The 21,806-nt window shown below is 45.4% G+C and overlaps 2 protein-coding genes across 3 annotated transcripts in view; both read left to right on the top strand.

Annotated features, from left to right (window-relative positions):
- LOC307201325 (T-cell-interacting, activating receptor on myeloid cells protein 1-like) overlaps positions 1–21,806 on the top strand; it is a 56,704-nt gene that overhangs the window by 9,570 nt on the left and 25,328 nt on the right. The gene's annotated exons all lie outside the window — the stretch shown is intronic.
- Positions 341–20,952, top strand: LOC307201316 (leukocyte immunoglobulin-like receptor subfamily A member 3). 2 transcript variants are annotated; one of them, XM_079950385.1, is made up of 11 exons: positions 341–838; positions 967–1,002; positions 1,845–2,135; positions 2,661–2,957; positions 3,187–3,489; positions 5,126–5,416; positions 16,102–16,380; positions 17,019–17,309; positions 18,137–18,256; positions 19,626–19,663; positions 20,131–20,952. In XM_079950385.1, exons 1-11 carry the CDS (start codon positions 808–810, stop codon positions 20,287–20,289), a joined length of 2,136 nt encoding a protein of 711 aa, XP_079806511.1. In that variant the 5' UTR covers positions 341–807; the 3' UTR covers positions 20,290–20,952. The 2 variants fall into 2 exon arrangements, with proteins under 2 accessions (XP_079806511.1, XP_079806512.1); XM_079950386.1 differs by lacking the exons at positions 16,102–16,380; positions 17,019–17,309; positions 18,137–18,256; positions 19,626–19,663; positions 20,131–20,952 and adding exons at positions 6,644–6,748; positions 7,251–7,288; positions 8,668–9,178 and having other exon boundaries at positions 345–838.

Genomic DNA, 21,806 nt, shown 5'->3' with positions numbered 1-21,806 from the left:
CGGGACTTGACATCTTTCCACAGGGCCTGCAAGACAGAGCTGTTCCGCCTGGCCTTTGGTTTGGACTCGGTCTGACCCTTATGTTTCCCTCCCTTTATGGTTTTGATCTATGGGCTATTATTAAAATGAGACTGCATTTTAAAATCTATTTTAACCTGCATTTTAAATTGGTCCCCCCTCCCCATTATGTTTTTATTGTAATTTTACTGGTGTTAGCTGCCCTGAGCCAAGGAGGGCGGGGTATAAATAAATTATTATTATCATCATCATCATCATCATCATCATCATTATCATCATGTATCTGTGAGTCTGTACAGAGGGACACACCACCAAGTCTCCTAATTCTTCCTTAAACATGCTTTTTTGATCAACAGGGCCCAAAGTGACAGCATACGCACAATATCTTTGGGGAGGAGGCAGTAAGTGACCAGAGCTTGAATTTGCCATGGTGTACAACTGGGCATAGTAGATTTCTTTTGCCCCAACAATACTACTGACATGCTCTCTCTCTCTGAGAACTAGAAAAATTAAAAATAGGAGTTGTGTTCCACGCTCTTCACTTCCTCTGGTTTTGCAACCATCAGATAGATGCAAACTAATAAGGGATGTGGTTGGTCAGGCAGCCGTGGGAACGGAAGAAGGACAACAGAACTGGCCGATCAGAGAGGAGTCATTTGTTCTGGGGAAGAGCTGCAGCACAGAACATTGCTGGGTTTCAGCGGCAACAGCCTCCAGCTGAGACCTTCACTCGGGAGACAGCAGAATTAGGAGCGAACGGAACAAACAGCTGGCTACAGAAGCCACGCCATGAAATTCCCTTCCAGTATCCTCTTTCTAGGTTGGTCTCACTCCTTGGAGGGCGGTGGGGTCAGAGTGTTTGCAAGAGCAGGCCTGGGAGATTGGAGGCCCGGCTTCCATTTCTGTTGCTCAGATATCTTGACTCTAAATGGATCCTCTCCTTTCCAGGGTGTTGGCTGACGAGGCAGTGGCAGATCTCCAGAGGTGAGTGTCAGTCAGCCGTGAGAATGGTGATAAAAAAATAGGGGGTGAGAAGAATGGGAACTAAATGCCGTAGACTCCTCCAACCAGGACTACTTTTCTCATGGTAGACTTTCTCTGTCTCATATTCAAGGCTTTTTTTCCAGTCGGAACTCAGTTCCGGCACCTTTTAGGTGGGAGCAGTTGCCATTATCAGAGAAGAAGGGAGGCTTTCATGGTTGTACAGCTCATATTTATTTGTCTCTATACAGCCTGTCAAGGAAACCGTCCTCCCAGTTATCCACTTCAGTTTATTTCTGTTGGGTGCAAGGGCTGTTTAGACACAGGGATCCTTAGTCCTGCCCCTCCCACTGTAAACATCACCAGATACTAAGAGAGAATCTTCTCTTTCAATGCCTCCTGAGTGCATGAATTGCAACTGACGCTGTCCTGCCTGTCTCCTGTGTTTTGGCTTATGCAGGAGAGTGAGCAAATAAAGGACCTCAGGTTCTGGACTCTTCTACAGTACTTCCTCTCCACCCTGTCCTCCTCCAATGTCAACAGGGAAGGGGAAGTTAAAGAGCCCCCCCCCCCCCGCTATCTCAGAAGTGAGTCATTGGTTGAAGGCTATATTGTTGGCCCTACAGCTGTTGCTCAGTTCAAAATATGATTCCTACTTCTTTTGAAAACAGCTTGGTGATGAGGAATATGTGAAAATATAGATATATGTCAATTGGAAAATGTTACTGATAAATATACGTACCACACTTTTGTGGATTTTTGTACCCTGATACAAGTCTACTACAAGTCTCCCATTACTACTGCTCTGCCTTCCAAATCTCACTCCTGTTATCTTTCTTTCCCAGGACAGCTTTATCGGAAGCCTTCCATCTCAGTGAGACCAAGTCCTCAGGTCATCCTAGGTGAAGATTTCTATATCCGCTGTAAGACTGAACATAATTCAGAAGCAACCTTCCACCTTGTCAAGGAAGGGAGTTCAGCGGCTGTGGATTCTAAGACTGCTTTATATTATACAGATTTCCCCCTTTCTAATGCCAAACATGTAGAACCCAATGGCGGGTTATACAAGTGCAAATATTGCTTTAATGAAAATGAATGCTCAGAATTCAGCGATAATGTTTATGTCAACATAACAGGTGAGAGTTTTGCTCTGTCCTTAGACCTATTCATGTGCAGCGCATACTTACGTTGAAAGCTAAGCAGTTTCTCGTTTTAAGCCCTAACCCTAATGTCACCACTTCTTCAGGCAACAATCACATGCTACATGTGGTTGTCTGCAGAGAATCCACTGTGTGGACACACATGTAAGGACTCTGCGTGATTGCGACAGGTTGCATGTGTCTAGGTGGGAATGTCTCTGCAGACAACCCCATGGAGCACATGGGTGCTGCAGAAAGACAGGAGGGGGCCACCCTGTGTCACCATTTGAGGCAAAATGGGAATGTGCCACTCCTTGCACGCCCCCCACTTCCGTTCTTGCCAGAATGCCCCCCTTCTTGCCAAATGTGACAAGAGTCAAGCTATTGAACATAGCATTGCCACTCATCTTTTCTGTCCCAGGTGAGCAGATATTCCAAGAGCAGGAAAAAGTTTCCAATTTTACAGAGTGACACAGTTGCAGATGTTCCGCCTTCCAAATACCAGTTCTCTTTCTTTTCCAGGAGACCTTTCTCCAAAGCCTTCCATCTTTGTGAGGCCCAGTCCCCTCATCATCCCAGGGACACAATTCTTTATCCACTGTAGAAATGAATATCGTAGAAATGAATACCGTGAACAAGCAACTTTCTATCTCTTCAAGGAAGGGACTCCGGGGCATTTGTTTTCATTAAGTCCTGCATTTCTCATTCCTAATGCCAAGCAAACAGATGGAGGGATCTACTGGTGTTCATATTGCTTCAGTCAAGACCAAGTTCGAAAATGCTCAGGTTCCAGTGACAGAGTTTACGTCAACATAACAGGTGAGGGCTCAGCTCTGTCTTGGTGTGCCAGTTTCACAAATGATACTAAAGTGGAGGTCAAATTTATTGCATCTTCAACCAGAAGGAAATGATGCATTGCTTAACATATAGGCTCTCTCTCTCATTCTCTTTCTATATTACATTCCTCTAAGATTGTAGTTCTGCCTTCTGCTGAATGTTGGAGTTGCACCAGCCCTTAAACATCCCTCTTCTTCTCTTTCCCATTCAGAGATATTATATCCCAAACCTTCCATCTCAGTCAGTTTGCATGAGTTTATTGCCTGGGGGGGAAATGCAACCATCCACTGTAAGAGTGAAGAGAACCCAATGGCAGAATTCACTCTGCTGAGAGAAGATTCTTGGGGTAACCGTGAGATCCGGAAGATGGAACCAGGCAGTATTTTATTTCCCATTCTCAATGCTAAACAAACTGATGGGGGGATCTACTTTTGTACCTATTGCTTCCAATCAGACTTAGACTTCAATCAGCGATGCTCAAGCTACAGTGACAGAGTATACATCAACATCACAGGTGAGATTCTGTCATGGGTCGCATCCATACCAAAGACTCTTATACCACTTTAGCAGTCATGGCTTCCTCCATGTAGTTTGGGAACTGTAGTTTAACTGAAAGATTAAAGTCTCTGTCAGAGAGTCCATTGCCAGCCTCATGAAACAGTTGATGGTTCTGGATGACATTGAACCACACTCTTTGTCAACTAACCCACCTCACATGGTTATTGTGAGGACAAAATGAGGTAAAGAACCATTATCCTGGCTTGAGTGTCTTGGGATGTAATTGAAAAACGATTAATTAGCTAATTACACACACACACACACACACACACACACATTTTTGGGAATATAAAAGTTTATATACCGTTTTAAGTTTTGAAAAGCAGAGGCATTCAGTTGCATAGGCAAGAATCCAGGTTAACAGATTTTTGTTAGGGTTGTAATTAGTGCTTTTTTCCTGGGGGGATGCTGGGGTACACATACCCCTAAACAATTTGTGAATCTAAGTTTGCCCTCATTGGGGGGCAGTATTTCAATATGAGTAGGAAAAGGAGCGTATCTCTAGGCATTTTTAAAGAAAAAAGCACTGGCTGTAATGCATTATTTTGGAAACTGCAGATTAGGTAGCTCTGCCTTTAAGTCTCTGATAAATGAAATTTCTCCCCCTCTGCCTTTGCTTCATTCCATCACCTGAACATGAAGGAGAAATTGTTCAACCTTCTGGCTGATTATATGGCATTGTCACATATTGGCTCAGGCTTCTGGTGAACACCTTTGGAAATGGGGGGTGTGGAGGTATACAGATGAGATGAAGATCATTTCAAATTATCACGTCCTGCTTACTGGTCGTAATCCAAATAGACTGCATCCAGAAGTGGAAAAAAGACTGCTGTTGTGTTATTCTGTGGTACTTGTGGTACATAGTTTGTCACAGTGATGTGGTGGAGCAGGGAAAGGGAACTTTTGGCCCTCCAGATGTGATTCTGCTGCAACTCCCACCATGCCTGACCATTGCCCATGCAGTCTAAGACACACAGGAACATCTGGGTGGCTACATGTTCCCTATCTCAGTGGTGGACCATCTGCTTTTCATGTAGAAGATTCCAGTTTCAATCGTCAGCATCTCTAGGTAGGGCAGGGAGAGATCCATGCTTGAAATGCTGGAGAGCCTCTGCCAATCAGTGTAGCAGACAATGCCAAGATAGATGAACCAATGGTTTGACTCAGTATAAGGCAGATTTCCTTATGCGCTCTGCATTATTAGTTTCCTAGCTACTGGTTTTGATGGGGCAGGGATAATATTCAGGGAACTAGCATATGTTTCAGCCTCCCTTCCTGCCCTCTAGCTTCAGAGATTGTGGTTCACTTTGCCCATACTTTCAAACATGTCTTTGAACCATTAAGGGGTAGAAAGATGGGAGGGGGGAGAGATGAAGCTGAAATAATTTGGATGATAACGTATTTGAATGCTACTCTCTTTGCACAGTGTGCCTGCACAGTATATCCAATACATGTCTATTGAAGGTAGTTTTGTGCATAGCAAACAGGTCTTTTGATCTGATGCAAATTAGCAGGATGCATTAAATGCATCATAAGCAACATGTCTCAGTCCTTTCCTGGCTGTTTTTTTCTTTTCTTTTTCCTAATACTAGATCCCTGGCTTTCTAAACCTTCCATCACTCTGACACCAACACAGCAGATTTCTACTGGGATGAACGTCAGCATTGAGTGTCAGGGGGCAAGGAGTTATGTGACCTTCTCCTTGTTCAAATCAAACAACCTGATAGCATCACAGGAGGCAGAAGGGAACAGAAATGCAACCAAGTTCTTTTTCTCTGAAGTGAGGTTGGAGGATGGAGGGAGCTACACCTGCCGATATCACCACATAGGATACCCCTTTCTTTGGTCAGAGTCAAGTGACCCCATGGAACTGGTTGTGACAGGTGAGGAGCTTCCATAGGTCTTTCTCCCACCTTTCTTCTAACTCTCACTCTCTGTGCATGAGCTCTAGGGATTATGGCTGTCAAAGCCAAATACCACCCTAGGAGGCCTTGAGCCACATTAGAAGGAATGCAGGAACTGGGCGTTTGGGTTTACGTCAGCAACTGGTTACTAGAGGCAAGATCAGAAATGAAGATGATTGCGTCCGAGGTGAGGTCCATGGGAGATGGAGGTACATGGAGATAGCAGGAAGCCCATCTCAATATTCACTTACTTGGGGCATGTAAGGGAATATGATATGGCTTTCTGCACTTGTGTCATGTAATCATTGGCTGGAAGGCCAATATCTTGGGTTGGCCCTGCATCCTGCTGGAGAATACGTGTGATTTAATCAACCATGATGCTGGGACCAGACATGTGGATCATTCCAACTTCAAAACAGGTGCTCTCCTTTCTGTCATGGCAGCAATTACTCCAACCAATTTGCCGTGCTCACCGGATTGCTTCATCTGCCCATATTCCCAGTGTAAAGGAAATTGTGTGTGAGAGAGAGAGAGGGAGAGGGAGAGAGGGAGGGGGAGAGAGAGAGATGGACGGATGGATGACATACACACCATTTAAAGCACATGACTTATTCAAAAGAATCCACAGAACTGTGGTTTGATAAAGATGCTGGGAATCCTAAGTCTGTAAGGAGTAGATTCTGTGAAAACCTAGGCATTCCTAGGATTATTTATGGGAAAGCAGGGTGCTTTAAAAGTTCTTTAGCTTTGTGGTGTGTGCGCAGCCAAAGACAGCGGGTGTCCATACTGTGCAGTAGATAGAAAGCTTTTATCGTAAGAATGACCCCTGCAGAATCAGACCCAAGGCCCATCTGGTCCAGCATTCTCGTCTCAGAGTGGCCACCCAGAAGCTTATGGGAAGCCCACAAGCAGCTTAATGCATGCAACAGCCCTCTCGTGCGCATGAACTTCAGCAACAGATGTTCAGAGGTATACTGCCTGTGCTGGTGGAGGTATAAAACGTGCATGGCCACCATGACTAGTCCAAATGCCATCCTGAGTGACGTGGTCATGCAGGGGCTAATGGATGCATGTATGGGAACTGGGAGGCGGTCTTGTGGAGGTTGATTGATAGATCCAAAGGCCAATAAGAGGGTCATTCCTAATAGCCACTGGACATTGCACAATAAGCATTAGTAGCATTCTAACTGTCACCTGGTTTTACAGACAGATTTGCAGTCATCCTGTGGGCAAGCATTGCAGCTGGACTTTTCCTTCTGATTCTCTTCCTGCTGGTACTTGCCTTTATATTGTACAGAAAAGGCAGAAAGGGTAAGTGGGCCTCTGAATGGACTGCTTTACAATGGCTGAGATTAAAGCATGCAAAACTGTTTTTGTTTTTCTAGGTTTTCAGGTACCTGAACAGCAAGTTATCTTTTTGCATCTCTAGCAGACGAAAAATTTTCTATGTGTGTTATTTAAATTTATTTTAAAAAGCAATTTAGTTTATGGGTTACCTTGGTGGAAATTTTTCCAATGCTGAGTGACACACAGCCTCACAGAAACGAAGCAAGAAGTTTTCTCCATCCATGAAGAGCAAGGTCTTAGTCAGCCTTTCCCAGCCTGATGTCCTTCTTGTGGAAGTTTCTGGATGACAACTCCAGCATGGCCAATAGTCAGGGCTGATAGGACTTGTAGTCTAAAACATCTGGAGGGCACCAGGTTAGGGAAGGCTGGTCTTAAGAGTTAGGCTACGTGGGGAGGGAGCAGAACCCACAGAGCTGCTCTGAAACAGATTGGGCGAAGAATCTCATGCTCTCTTTCTGATCTGCAGGTTCCACGGCCCACGAAAGAAGCCAACCACCGAACACAGTAAGCTTTCCTAGCAACAAAAACTTCCCTGTAAACAAAAACCTTTATGACTGTGGACATCCTGCCAACCTCCTACACTCCAGACCTTTCAATCTAAGAAGGGAAAAAGCGCATCTCTGCCAGTGTGGTGTAGTGGTTAAGAGCGGTGTACTCGTAATCTGGGGAACCGGGTTCGCTTCCCCGCTCCTCCACATGCAGCTGCTGGGTGACCTTGGGCCAGTCACACTTCTCTGAAGTCTCTCAGCCTCACTCACCTCACAGAGTGTTTGTTGTGGGGAGGAAGGGAAAGGAGAATGCTAGCTGCTTTAAGGCTCCTTTGGGTAGTGATAAAGTGGGATATAAAATCCAAACTCTTCTTCTTCTTCTAACCAATTTGGTGGAGAAAACAGGCCATAGAGACAGAAAAAGATATGGCCTGTGAAACACTTCAGGTGTCAGACCGAAAGCCGCCATTGGCAATTATAACCTCTGGATCCCAATAGGGGTGTGGTTTTATTCATACATCTCTATGTGAAAGTCCTAGAGCACTGTCAGGATTCAGTGACAGTGTATAAAGCAGCTCAGTTTTATACCAGAAGTTTCTGGAGAGGGCAGCTGCATTCCAAATGTACCCCTTTAGCCTTAGGGTTGCAGAGTTATGTCAAAAAAAAGGAAGTGTGATCCTGTCCGGCAACATTCTATTTATTTTTTAGCAGTAGGTTCATTTGACTGTGGTTGTGCAGGCATGTGCAGAGTGCCAAGTAACACTCATCCTCTTGACAGCTGAGTGGCAGCCCCAGGTACAGTGGTGGAGTTTGCCGCTCCTGCACCCAGAGCGGCGGGGTGGGGCGATCCCTCCCATAGGGCGGGACAATCCTCGGGGGGGGGTCCATTCACGGAGCAGCAGCGCGATCCTCCGGGGGGGATTTTGTCACCCCCCTCTGGGATGGCACCCGGGGCGAACTGTCCCCACCACACACCCCTTCTGATGCCCCTGCCCAGATGCCATTTGCTCCTATCTGGAAGTTGCTGTTCAAATTCCTGTCATTTACACATTCTCATTCATCATTCCCATTGCCACTCTAGAAAAGGGGTAGGCAACCTAAGGCCCAGGGGCCAGATTCAGGCCAATTGCCTTCTCAATCAGGCCCCCAGACGGTCTGGGAATCAGCGTGTTTTTACATGAATAGAATGTGTCCTTTTATTTAAAACGCATCTCTGGGTAATTTGTGGGGCATAGGAATTCGTTTATTTTCCCTCCCAAAATATAGTCTGGCCCCCCACAAGGTCTGAGGGACAGTGCACTGGCCCCCTGCTGAAAAAGGTTGCTGACCCCTGCTCTAGAAGATGTAGCGGCAGAGACTGCATGCTAAATATCTCCCTCTCCCCCCCCTCCATAGTCCCTGGAATCCAACAGCAGAGAAGACCCTGATGGAGTTTCTTACGCTGCCCTGAACCACGGGGCCCTGAAATTCGAACAGGTACCCGATACTGACAGGATCCCTGAGAGCTGTACTTACGCAACATTGGCCCAAGGCAGACCAAAGTAGGACAGACAAGCAGGACCTCTTAGGACGTAGAGACTTCTGGGACCTCGGCTGATCCTTGGTTTGCAGGGACACTTCTAGCAGGACAATGATTCCTAGTAGAGCCTTCTTCACTGAGAGAACCTGCTGCTCCCACCAAAGAGCTGGGCACCCCAAATATGTATGCACTCTTCTTCTTTGACCACTGACTACCTCCTTTCCGTAGAGTTCTTCCTTAGGCTCCTGGCTCACTAAGGCGGTTTGCCCCTGCGGTTGAGACCATCGCCTAATCCAGGGTTGAGAATCTTCAGCACTACATTTTATCATATGTGGTGGACGTCTAAGATAATAAAAGTTTTCTGGGAGATGATATATAATGAAATGGGGGAAAAATGTTTAAAATAACTTTTGCTTAAAAAAAAACCCCAGAAGCTTTTCTATTAGGAATTATAGGTACCGACATTTCAAAAGATCAGGAAAGACTTTTTACGTACGGGACAACAGTCGCTCGCATGCTATTAGCCCAGAGATGGAAAGAAGACAAAGTCCCTACCAGAGAGGAATGGACTGTGTCAAAATGGCAAAGCTGAAAGCTCAGGAACCAAGAGGACAAAAACTTCAAAAACAGAATGGGGGGAAATTATAGTTTATTTAGGAAACCAGTGTAAGATGATGGAAACATTAGCAGGATTTTAATCTCACTTGTAATGTAACAGATATCTTGGATAACATGGATTGATACAAATTATAGATTATGCAACAATATGCAGATTTTAATGTTGATATTAACATCCATGGAGGGGGTGGGGTGAAGCCATGAGATTCAGAGTAATCTCTATATATGAATATGTATTTGGATTGTTATACAGTGGTACCTTGGTTTACAACAATAATCTGTTCCGGAGGAGCAGTTGTAAACCAAAACAGGTTGTAACCCAAGGCGTGCTTTCGCTAATGGGGCCTCCAAAAAAAAAAAAAAAAAGGGTTGTAATCCCCAAAAAAGGGGCACACACTTCTGGGTTTGATGTGGTTGTAATCCAACATGGTTGCAAACCAAGGTACCACTGTAATTCTATATTTGTAAAATCAATTAAATTTTTTTTCAAAAAAGAGAATCTTCAACTCTGTGGATTGAATATTCTGTACTCAAATTCCCAAATGCATGTTTACACTGCTAGCCTTTTTAAAATTGTCTTTTTATTGAAACCTGTGTATCTATGCTTAGGTCTGAGCCAAGAGCACTGTGCTGGTCCCGTGGGTTACCCAAGAGGCGAAGTCCAAGTCCAGTCCGTGGTCAAAGGTGCAATGAGGAGGTAGTCCGTAATAGCTGAAGCTGGGTGCAGGGCAGGGAGTCGGGTGAAGTCAGGTACAGGCATGCAAGCAGTGGACCAGGGCGGGTCAGGAGCTCAGGCAAGAAAGCAGGACAGGGTTCAGGCAGGAACTATCAACAATGTCACTCCGGCAACTTGGGACTGGGGCTGGTTGGCTTTTATCTGCCCTGAGGCATAGGGCAGCCCCGATCCTCAGGTGACTCGCCTCTCCTGGCTTAGAGGCGAGCACTCCTCCTGTGGGAACTTAGTTCCCTCCGCCTCTCTGCCCTAAGCCTCTGCAGCTCAGGAGAGGCTGGAGGGTTACCGGACCCAGAGGCAACCTCAGCTTCCTCTGACGGGGCCGAGAGTGGAGCACCTGCAGGCAATGGGTCCTCCATCACCTCAGGAGCCAGAGCAGACTCAGCTGGTGCCTGTACCTGAGGATCCAGCACAGGTGAGGACCCTTCAGGCTCAAGCCCCAGCTGGTCAAGCTCAGCTGGTTCTGGAGGCAGGGAATCCTGTGCAGGCTGGGATTCCTCAGGTTCAGCATCCAAGTCCGAATCCCAGGCCATCACAAGCACACTGAAACTGCAAACCTGCATCTTCAGGGGGAGTGTTACCCCATCCAGCACAAACCGAATCCCTATTCCCTGTCCTGCCTTCTGACTGACTGTCAGGGGCTGGACTGGGGTGGAACGATGGGGGCTGCTCCCCCTTCTCCTGAACCTTCCTGAGACCAGGAAGACAGTCTCGATTTAGAGCAGTGGTTTGCAGAAAGGCATAGTTCACAGTCTGCAGAGGGCAGAAGATGGGAAATACTAGAAGAGGAACAGCAGGAAGAAAGGGAAGCAGCAGGAGAGAGGCAGCCAACAGACTCATTGTCTTTGGAAAGCATTCCTGAGCCCCCTTCCCCCAGGACTAGGCATGCTGTGAGAGTAGCTGAACAGAAAGCAGAGAGACAGAAAGCCCAGACCAACCGTCAGGAGGAGGATGTAGTATGAGAGAGACGAAGGGGGTGGGACTTGACTTGGAGCGACACCATTTCTAGGGAGAGAGAGACATTCCTTTGTCTCTCACTGTGATTGTTGAATAAACTAATTGGTCAGAACTCTTCTTTTCCTTTATCTGCTTCTTTGCAGCCACCATGGGATTCACTGAAGCCTTGACACTGAGCAAGAGCGCCTCAGTCTTGCCTGGACTAAGTTTCAATTTGTTGGCCCTCATCCAGTCCTTTAGTGATGACAGACTGAGTTGAGAACCAAGAAAGCTGCTTTGGACTTGGGCAGAAGGGAGAAATAGAGCTGGGTGTCGTCAGGCTGCTGGGGACAACAACCCCCCCCCCAAGTCCAGGTGACCTCTCCCAGGAGCTTCATGATAACATTTCTTTCCGTGCAAAAAAGAACAATACAGTGGTACCTCGGGTTACATACGCTTCAGGTTACAGACTCCGCCAACCCAGAAATAGTGCTTCAGGTTAAGAACTTTGCTTCAGGGTGAGAACAGAAATAACGCAGCAGCGGCGCGGCAGCAGCAGCAGGAGGCCCCATTAGCTAAAGTGGCGCTTCAGGTTAAGAACAGTTTCAGGTTAAAAATGGACCTCCGGAACGAATTAAGTACTTAACCTGAGGTACCACTGTAGTGAATGTTGCTTTTAGTCGCTGTTTAAAATTCACAATAGGAAGCAGATTAAGACTGAAATCTTAACCCGACTTACCTGGGAGTAGGCCTTGCAGAATGAATTAGGATTTATTTCTTAGGTTAGCATAACATAGTTAGGAGTGCAGGCCTAATGGATGTAGGATGCCTTTGGCAACAAAATACCGTTCAGGAAAAAAAAGGGGGGAGTACCATTATATATCAATGAATATCTAAACAATTTATATTGCAGAGCCATTCATGTATCTATTTACACATATATGTGCACCCTTATTTTTTAAAAAAAAGGTCTGTTATAAAGAACAAAGATTGAAACCTTTCAGTGCAAGAGTCAGTGCCACAGTGGCGGTTGAATGTACGGGTGGAAGGAAATCCACTTGGTTGTTTGTTTGGAACAGATTCCCAGGATCCAATCCACAGTAGCAATATTTGGCACAATGCTTCTTGGTCGCTGCCTCTGGCTGACTCATGGGCCAGACGACAGATGATGCCACTACTTCTTCCATTTGAGTCTGGAATTTTTTTAGACTCGGCTTGTGACAGCTGTTTTATTTTTTGCCCTGCTCTTGCCCTCTTGGTTTCCACATGAGCCAGCGCCCCCCTACTTCTACTTCATTTTGATAGTCGTAGACATAACATACTGAGCTACAAGGGCAATTTTGCCTGATTTTCCTCCACCCCGCACTGCACTTCACAAGCAGAAGGCGATGTGAAAGACTATGAGGGAATCAATCTAGATTTCACAAGGAAGAAGGCTGAGCGGCCGGATGTCCTCTTTTCCTGACATGTCTTCTTTTTTATGCGTATGTAAAATGAGAGTCATTGGAGCGATCCATAGTTAAAAGTAGAAGTCGGCAAATATCTCCTCCTTTGTGGTCTTCAAAATATGGCAACCCTATGATACCCCCACACACATTACTGTTTGAAATTTCTACCCCTACATCTCCCCCAGCTTTCCTGACCCCAACCAGTTACATACTCTACTGAGAACTGTGCCTCTGAAGAACACACTTCCAAGAAACAGCAGACAAGAATCAGGGGGTGGTTGGGTAGAGGCTGCTTGCTTCATGGGAAGATGGGCTACCTTATGTAGGGATGTCTATAGATGCTGGGAGAGGATAGGTTTATTAGATATTATCCTTCTTTTCTCATGTTTGTGAGTTCAACAGGGCACATCCGTTTGCAGCTTAAAAAGGAAGCTTAGCAAGGCTAGTTTTAGCCTTTTAGTTTAAGTAATGCAGGTTGCTTCTGGATTCTCCTGCTGTTTCCCCCTTTTCTCTCCCTTAAAACAATAATCACACAAACAGTCTTGCAAAAGGTAAAAGCAACATTTACTCACTCAGAGTATCTGTTGCAGAATAAGAGATACAGGAGTTTTGTTCAGGTGGACTTAAAATGGTAATTCAGTTATACAGACATGTTTTAGTCTAGCTTAAGATGGAGTTTGAGCTACAGCTCAGACTTAGCAGCTCTGATTTCTGGCTTGGAGATGAGATGAAGAGTAAGAGGGAAGAGAGGCAAAGGAGAAGGTGCCCAGGTAAGGAGAATATATAGGGCCACACCCTCTCCCTCTCAGGGCACAGTGGGATCGCCACTCGCAAGGTCCTCTCTAGCAAACTTACAGGTAAACTCTGTGAGCTTCAGCTCCCATCATGGGCCTATCTAGCAAACATGAATCGTTGGTTTGACTGCATTGTAAATATCCCACACCTAAAAGCTGAACAGAGGCAAGTTGTCAAGTCCCAGTGGGCTGCCCAGGACTTGACTTTGCAATGACGTGTGACTGGCAATACTAGATTCCTTTCGCCCTCACAATACTGCTGAGAATCCCTCTGTCCAGTGACATAGCATGGGTTGCTTGCACCTGGAGCTGTACAGAGCGGGGTGGATGGGAGAGAAACGGACAGAGGACACATGCGCATTCAACTGCTTAACATCGTCCATGTCACCTGGGAGATTGCAGCTGCAGAGATAAGAAAAGACTTTTTCCATTGTCTGGAGAGGTCACTTCCTGGTTTGGATGCAGAAGCTATTTTCAACAGAGCCCAGCGACGGAAATGCACAACGGCATCGAGGCAGCACTGGGTGTTGAAATTTTGTGCCCCATACAAGTTTGTGCCTGGGGCAATCACCCCTCTGCCCCCCCCCCATGCTACACCACTGCCTCTGTCTCAGGACAACAGCTATAAAAAAGTGCAGGGCATACAATCTATGCTAAACCATTTCCCCCCAAAATGCAGAAGTTTCATCTGTTCAATTCCGTTCCTTCCATTGTGCAACCCACAGTTGTGACATAATAGGAGATGTGGTTAATCAGGCAGTCTAGGGAGGGGACTATGATCTGAATATCAAATCAGAGAGAAGCGATTTGTGCTGAGGATCCGCTGTGTAACAGAAAGTTGCCGGATTTCAGTGGCAACAGCTGCCAACTAAGACCGTCATTCAGGACACAGCAAAGATAGGAGCAAACAGGACGCCCTGCTAGCGGCAGAACCCACGCCATGAGGCTGTCTTCCAGCATCCTTTTTCTTGGTTAGTATCCCACCTTGCAGGATGGTGGGGGCAGAGCAAGTGGCCAAGGCGCTGTGAGGAGCTCAGAGGACCAGCTTCAGATCCTTTTGTTCAGATGTCTCGCCTCTAACACAATCCTCTCCTTTCCAGGGTGTTGGCTGACCAGGCAGTGGCAAATGGCTAGAGGTGAGTTTGGGTCAACAAAATAATCCCAAGAGTGGGAGAGAGGCATAGGCCAGAATGGGAGTTCAATGGCAGGGCCTCCCACAATCAAGCTTGCTTTTCTCACTACTGCTGAATGATAAGTGGTAGCTCCCACACTTTCCCTGTAGTGTGCAAGGATTTGTCTTTAGACAACCTGTGTCCATCTCAGCTGTCCATGTGGAACTCTGAAGTTTCTGTAGGAATGTTAAGGAAGGTAGGAGAGGATAAATTTATTAGATATGCTCCTTCCTCACTCATGCTAGTGAGCATAGAGCACATCACATTCCTTGCAGTAAACAACAACAACAACAATTATTTACTGCAAGGAATGTTGTTGTTGTTGTTGTTGATGATGATGATGATGATGTTGTTATCCCCGGCCACTCTAGGAGGCTTCCATCAGAATATTAAAAACAGAATAAAACTTCAGACATTAAAAACTTCCCTAAACAGGGCTGCCTTCAGATGTCTTCTAAAAGTCAAATAGTTGTTTATTTGCTTGACATCTGATGGGAGGGTGTTCCACAGGATGGGCGCCACTACTGAGAAGGCTCTCTGCCTAGTGAAGCTTGTTGATGGCTCGTTTCAGCCTTTTAACTAAGCAATCCAGGATTCCCTTTGTGCAGACATGATTCTTCCTGGTCATTTCCCCTTTGTTTCCCTCTTAAAACAATAACAACACAAAGCCATCTTATTAAAATAAGAATAATGTTGACTCACATTCAGTAGCAATCTGAAGGCAGGCTTTAGCTGCAATTTCGGTTTCATTTGCAGGAAAATATAGACAAGAGAAGTGAAGTTTCAGATGTACAACATGTGGCCTACATGCTTTGTTATGGATGAGGCTGCATTTCAACAGCAGGATCAAGAGTAGGTCAAAAGAGATCCAAAGGAGAGATTCAAAAGAGGAAGATGGCTGTGTGCCCAGCCCTTTTCTTTGGCTTCATTTGGGTCACACTCAGAGGGAGTGGCTCCAAACAGGTCTTGCAGGAAGTCCTCCCTTTTTGGAGCCACCTTCCTCTGTGTGTCCATTCTAGGAAACAAGGAATGTTGGACTTGACTGCTCTGTGTCTACACCCCACATTTCCAAGGAAGGTACCTGCTACCTTTCGGACTCCGATCTCTTTTGACTCTTCCTCAAGCTACTGCATCTTTGAGTGACGATAGAGCTGCTTTTTAAAACAAAAAACCTTGCTGACCAGAAATTTACACAAACCAATGGATATGGGCTGTGTTGTAGCAGTTCCCAAATGCCCCTCTTCCGGCCATGGATCAGATGAAAATTGGTGAGAGTCTTGGAGGATAAGTCATTTTATGCCTGTTGTAGCTGCTGTAATACACTGTGCCAGATGTCGCAAGATTTGTAGGTGTGTGTTTTTTTCTCAGATGGACCACAGACCCCCTAAATGAAGCTCATGGGCAGCCAGCCACTCAGGGACCACAGCTTGATAACCCCTACTCTGTTGGATAATGTCAAAGCAGAGTCATCCAGCACTGCCGTTTGAATTTTTGTACAAACTCACTATTTGATTCTCCAGCTGCAGGTGAAAGCCTCCTATTTGACAGAAGGAGGTTGTTGCAAGTGTTCCACCTTCCAAACCTCATTCCGATTCTCATTCTTGATCAGGACAATATCCCAAGCCCTCGATTTCAGTGATTCCCAGTCCTAATGTCGCCCTTGGAGGGAATTTCTACATCCGATGTCTGAGTCCACATTACGGAGCCACCTTTGATCTCTACAAGGGAGATCCTGCAAAGTTTGTGCGATCTAAGAAATCTTCATCTTATACAGTGGATTTTTTAATTTCTGAGGCCAAACTAGAACATGGAGGAATTTATCATTGTAGATATTGCTTTGATGGCCCATGTTCATATCTAAGTGACAGACTTTACATCAACGTAACAGGTGAGGGCTTAACCCTGTGTGACTGTTTTACAAATGACGCTAAAATGGGTGTTGGGTTTATTCCATCTGCCAATCAAATGGGGGGAAAGTGCACTGATTGAACTATATAACTGAACTGTAATTGCACTGATCGAAATATGTACCTTTCAAAAAGGATTCATTATCCCTAATTAATTATTAGTATTTTATTTCAGATTAAAATGCATTCTCTGTAACCAAAGGCGTAATGGAATGCAGATTGTGTAGTACACTATATAATCCCCTGCTCTGTACGCTATTTGTCACAGGCCCAGGTCCTAGTCAATGGCCAAGGCAATGGACGTTACTATACAATCTGAAGCCTACAATGGAGGGTCCACAGCAATCCTACCCCAATCGGTTCTGCCCCTCTCACAGGGCATCTCTGCTGTGCAGCTTGCCTTACCTGACAAGGGTCTCATCCCACCTGTGTTCTCAGCCAACTAATCTCCTGAGTAATGGCATAAAAGCAGCCTATCGATATTCACACTCTGAGTTGCACGTGGTTTTCTATATTCCGCAATAGCCTGCAAATCTTTCCCATTTTACAAAGCCAGACTATTGTGTAAGATCAAAGAATTAAGCATCCCTCTTTTTCTCTTCCCCCCCCCCTGCATAAGCTTCTCCTAAACCTTCCATCTCAGTGAGCCCAGGAGAGGTGATTGCTCTGGAAGGAAATGCCAGCATCCACTGTAAGACCAAAGAACAGCAAGAAGTAGAATTTATTCTAAACATAAAAAATTCTTCAAATACTTATAAAAGCAAGAAGATGGGATTGGGAGAAGTTCTATTTCCTATTATCAATGCCAAAGAATCAGACAGAGGCATCTATCGCTGTAGCTATTGCTTAAAGTTCAAGAGCACTCAAGAATGCTCAAACTACAGTGATGAAGTACACATCAAAGTAACGGGTAAGATCCTGTCTTAATCCTTGTATGCATCTTTCGCAGATTGCACTAATACAGGTTTGAATTTGCTGCAATTGTAAATGAAATTGGAAAAGTGTGCTGGCTCCACCATTCTTTAGTTTTAAAAGGAGGTATCTCTTCAATTCACAGTTGGGTATCATTTCAATATTTGTAAATGATGGATTCCCTGATTTCTACAGCATCTTGCCTCTCTGTCTCCTGGCCCCGCACCTCTCCAACTCCCTCTTCTGCCTCTAATTCTGAACTGCCCTCTGCTCCAGACTCTTCCTGCTCACTAAACCCTGTCACCTGGGTATGACCCTTCCTCCTCACAGTCGGCTCTTCCTCCCTCTGACGACTCATCATTGTCCCACCACCAGTCCCCTGGCTCTGAGCCATCTTCCCATGGGGGCTTCTTTGGGGAGTGCTGGTGCCCCCCACCTCTCCTCTGCATCCAGACAGTCCATGAGTCTTTATAAAGATATTGAACAACACTGGGCCCTGGACTGGACCATACAGCACCACACTTCTCAGTGGTTTTTCCCCACTGAGCACTCTTTGGGTTTGGTCAGTCAACCAGCTACAAATCCACCCAACAGTAACATCCTCTACCCACATTTTACCAGCATCTCACAATAATATTATGGGAAATTTTGTCCAAAGCCTTACTGGAATCAAGATGTGCTACATTCACAGCACTGGGAGATGGTTACGCAGAGGGTGAATAGAAAGCTCCACGAACTGATGGGAGCTTCTGGGCACTGCCTGTGTGGGGTTTGGTGAGCATTGGCAGTATTCTAACTCTAGGTCTCCTTTTCATGGTTTTACAGGTGGGAATTCAAAAGCCGGACATTCAGTAGCCATGTGGGCAGGCATTGCTGCCGGTGTCTTCCTTTCGGTCCTCTTCCTGCTGACCCTTGCTTTTGTATTGTCCAGGAAAAGGAAAAAGGGTGAGTAAGCTTCTGGGTCAGTTGTTCTGCAATAGCTGAGATGAAAGCATGCATAACCGAGGTTGTAAATGCTCACTTTGTGGGAGCTGTACCACTTCAAGTTCCACACGAGAAGATTAAAGCCCCAGGTGTCAAGACAGATTGCAATCTCAGAGAGAGAGAACGCTCTTCTTTTAAAAACAAAATAGGGTTGAAGTTCATATGGCTGGACAGGCAGACTTGATGGTATTGGGGCAGTGCCTGGTGAAATATCTAAAGCTGGTGCTGGGCCTGAGCAAAGCAAAAAAAAAAAAAAGTGTATTTCTTTATCTATGTAATATATATGTGATAAATAATAGCACAAAGCCAGCAGTGTGCACACCATGTGCCAGTAGAAATCAATTCATCAGTTAAAATACTCACAAGTTAATACAGTGATCTAACAGAATACAGTGGTACCTTGGTTCTCAAACTTAATCCGTTTTGGAAGTCCGTTCCAAAACCAAGGCATGCTTTCCCATAGAGAGTAATGCAAAATGGATTAATCCATTCCAGATTTTTAAAAACTACCCCTAAAAGAGCAATTCAACATGAATTTTAGTATCTAACGAGACCATTGATCCATAAAATGAGAGCAATAAACAATGTACTGCAGTCACACAATCAATCAATCAATCAATCAATCAATCAATAGCTGAAACTGGGTTCCACACGGTCACAAAAAAAGAGCCACAAAAACGCAAAATAAATAGCAAAAACAGACAGACCTCAGCGCAACATTCAAAACGGAAGCGTAACACTCAAAATGGAAGTGTGGCGCTCAAAACGGAGCACGTTCGACTTCCGAAAAAAGTTCCCAAACCGGAACACTTACTTCCAGGTTTGCAGTGTTTGGGTTCCAAGTTGTTTGAGTATCAAGGCATTTGGGAACCAAGTTACCACTGTACAGTAGTTATAAATTCACATGGTGGATATAATTGTTCAAGGGATAGTTGACCATCCATTTCAGGTATGATCCATTCCACATTAGTGGTGCTGCTGCTACTTCCTCGCTTGTGAGTCACACAATGCCGTTACCACCATGGAGTTATTCCACCACTCCCATCTCTTTATTTGAAGGCTTTTCAGGCTTGTTTCATGTTTTTGTTGTTTACCTCTTGTGGCGTCCTTTCACTGTTGATTTGCATGTTAACCAGCAGTGCAGCCAATCAGAAGCCACACCTTGGTTTTTGAATGGTGCTGGGAGTTGAATGGACTCCCAGAACGGATTAAGTTTGACAACCAAGGTACCACTGTATTTGGGCCAGTGGAGACAGAAAAACACCATCCATAACTTTACTCAGAAACCTATTGGGTGAAAAATCTCACAGTGTGTATCTCTGCTCTACAGGTTCCATGGCCAATGAAAGAACTCAGCCAGCAAACATAGTAAGAAATATACCAATGAACAAAAACTTTTATGACTATGAATGTCCTGCCAACACTTTACAGCCCTGACATTCCAACCGGGGGGAGGAGGATTCTAATTCATTGCAACAGCCACTACCTTTCCAAGTAACAGGCGATGGCAGGGCTGATGTGATTTGGGGTGGGGTAGAGGGCCAGGTACCATCCTCCGCATGGTCTGTGCCCATCTCCAGGTATGCCCATTTTTTGAACTGGCTCTTCCAAATTCCTGGAATTTCTCTGGACCAGGGATGGAGGACCTGTGGCATATGTTGTTAGACTACATCCCCCATCAGCCATAGCCAGAGGCCGTGGATGATGGGAGTTGTAATCCAGTAAGATCTGGAGAGCAGCAGTTTCTCCATTCCTGCTTTGTTTCCACTGTATGTAACTCTAGCAGACCGAATGGCAGGACTGCAGGCTACATCTCCTTCTTTTTCCCTCCATAGCCATTGCAGTCTGAGCCTGAAGAAGACCCTGATGGAGTTTCCTATGCTGTACTGAGCCACAGTTCACTGAAAACCAAACCAGCACCCGATGCTGACGGGATCCCTGAGTCCTGTACTTATGCAACAGTGGCCCAACACAGAACCAAGGGGGGCCAATAAGGAGGTCATCTTGCAATGCAGAGATTTCTGGGACCTTGGCTTATCCCCGAGTGTTATGGACATTTTGCTTATTTCTAGCTTCCGCGACATGGGAGATGGGTTTCATATGGTGGCCTTATTCACGGAAAGAAACTATTGCTCACAGCTAAGAACTGGGCAGGCCATACATAATGCATTTAAAAAGATGTTTAAAATAGCTATTTTCAAGAGGCCTGAAGCATCCCCCCCCCCCCCGGGATGATAGGGGCAGAGGTTCCTAAAAAGATGGTTAAGTTGTTTGTGTAAGCTACTACCACAGCCGGAATCTTGTATGTGCAGAAGTGGAAAGAATTCTCAACAAAAGAAGATGAGTTTTAAAGTTAATGGACTATGCAGAGATGGCAAAGCTGACAGCAAAAGTAAGAGCTCAAAAAGATGGGAACTTTGTTGGAGAGCGGAGGTTCTTTTCGGACTATCTGAGAAAAAGCTGTAGCCCAATGAAATCACGAGCCGGATTTGGATAATAGACAAAGGAAGGTGAATAAATAAATGATTGTAATGTAAGTTATAATACCATAGAAAATAAAAGGCCGGTCAAAATGTAAGAAATTATGATATTGAAAGTGAATTGAATAACGTCAAGTTTTGTGTAAAAAAACTAATAAAAAATTATTATTAAAAAAAGGGAATGGGGCAGCTGCTTTTATGGCTGTGTTGGAAGACCACATCCTTCCAACTGTTGGTAATATGGAAAGAGGCCAAAATAGGGGAGGGGACCTCACTTCCGGGGACTGGGTGTGGCCCTTGGGGCTCTCCATGGGCAATGATCCTCAGTACCATCTTGAGGGCTTTTGCCTGGCTGGATGGTGTCTTGATGTAACATTGCCTCCTGCTTGCTAGAATCAGGGCTAGAGAAGCGGGGTGTTGTTAGGGACCGTGCTGAAGAGGGCTGCACTGAGGAGAAATGGTGAGAGCCTGCCCTTCCCCCTGCTAGTGATCAGGATCCTGACTCTTCCCAGGAGCAGGAGGACAGTATAGATTTGGAACAGTGGTTTGCAGAGGGACATAGTTCAGAAGGCAGAAGCTGGGAAATACCAAATGGGGAACAGCTAGGAGGAGAAACACTGGGAGAGAGAGAGTTAACAGACTCAATTTCTCTGGAAAGTGTTCATCAGCTCAGCCCAAGGTCAAGAAGAGCAGATAAGGTAGCACAGAAAGCACAGTGGTCACAAGATCTGGTTACAATACATGGTAGTGACGTTGAGGACAAGGGAGGATGTGGGGGGGACCCTTAATTGGGAACACCTTCATTCCGAGAAATGGATTCTTTGTTCTCTCCCTGTGATCATTAAAATATCGAATTGGTAAGAGACTTCTTTCTCTTTGTTCTGCTTATCTACTGCCAAAGGGGGGTGGGGTGGTGGAAGCTCCTTCAGCTATACAGGGCCGAAGCCGTAGTCTACTTGATTTATCTCTTTGGAAAAAATTATGAACTCTGTGAATGTATAACCAATCCCTCAGCAGTTTACATTACAAAG

Source organism: Podarcis cretensis (genome assembly GCF_951804945.1).
Source record: "Podarcis cretensis genome assembly, chromosome: 13".
In the NCBI taxonomy this organism is placed as follows: domain Eukaryota; kingdom Metazoa; phylum Chordata; class Lepidosauria; order Squamata; family Lacertidae; genus Podarcis; species Podarcis cretensis.
This window is presented reverse-complemented; position numbering and strand designations above follow the sequence as displayed.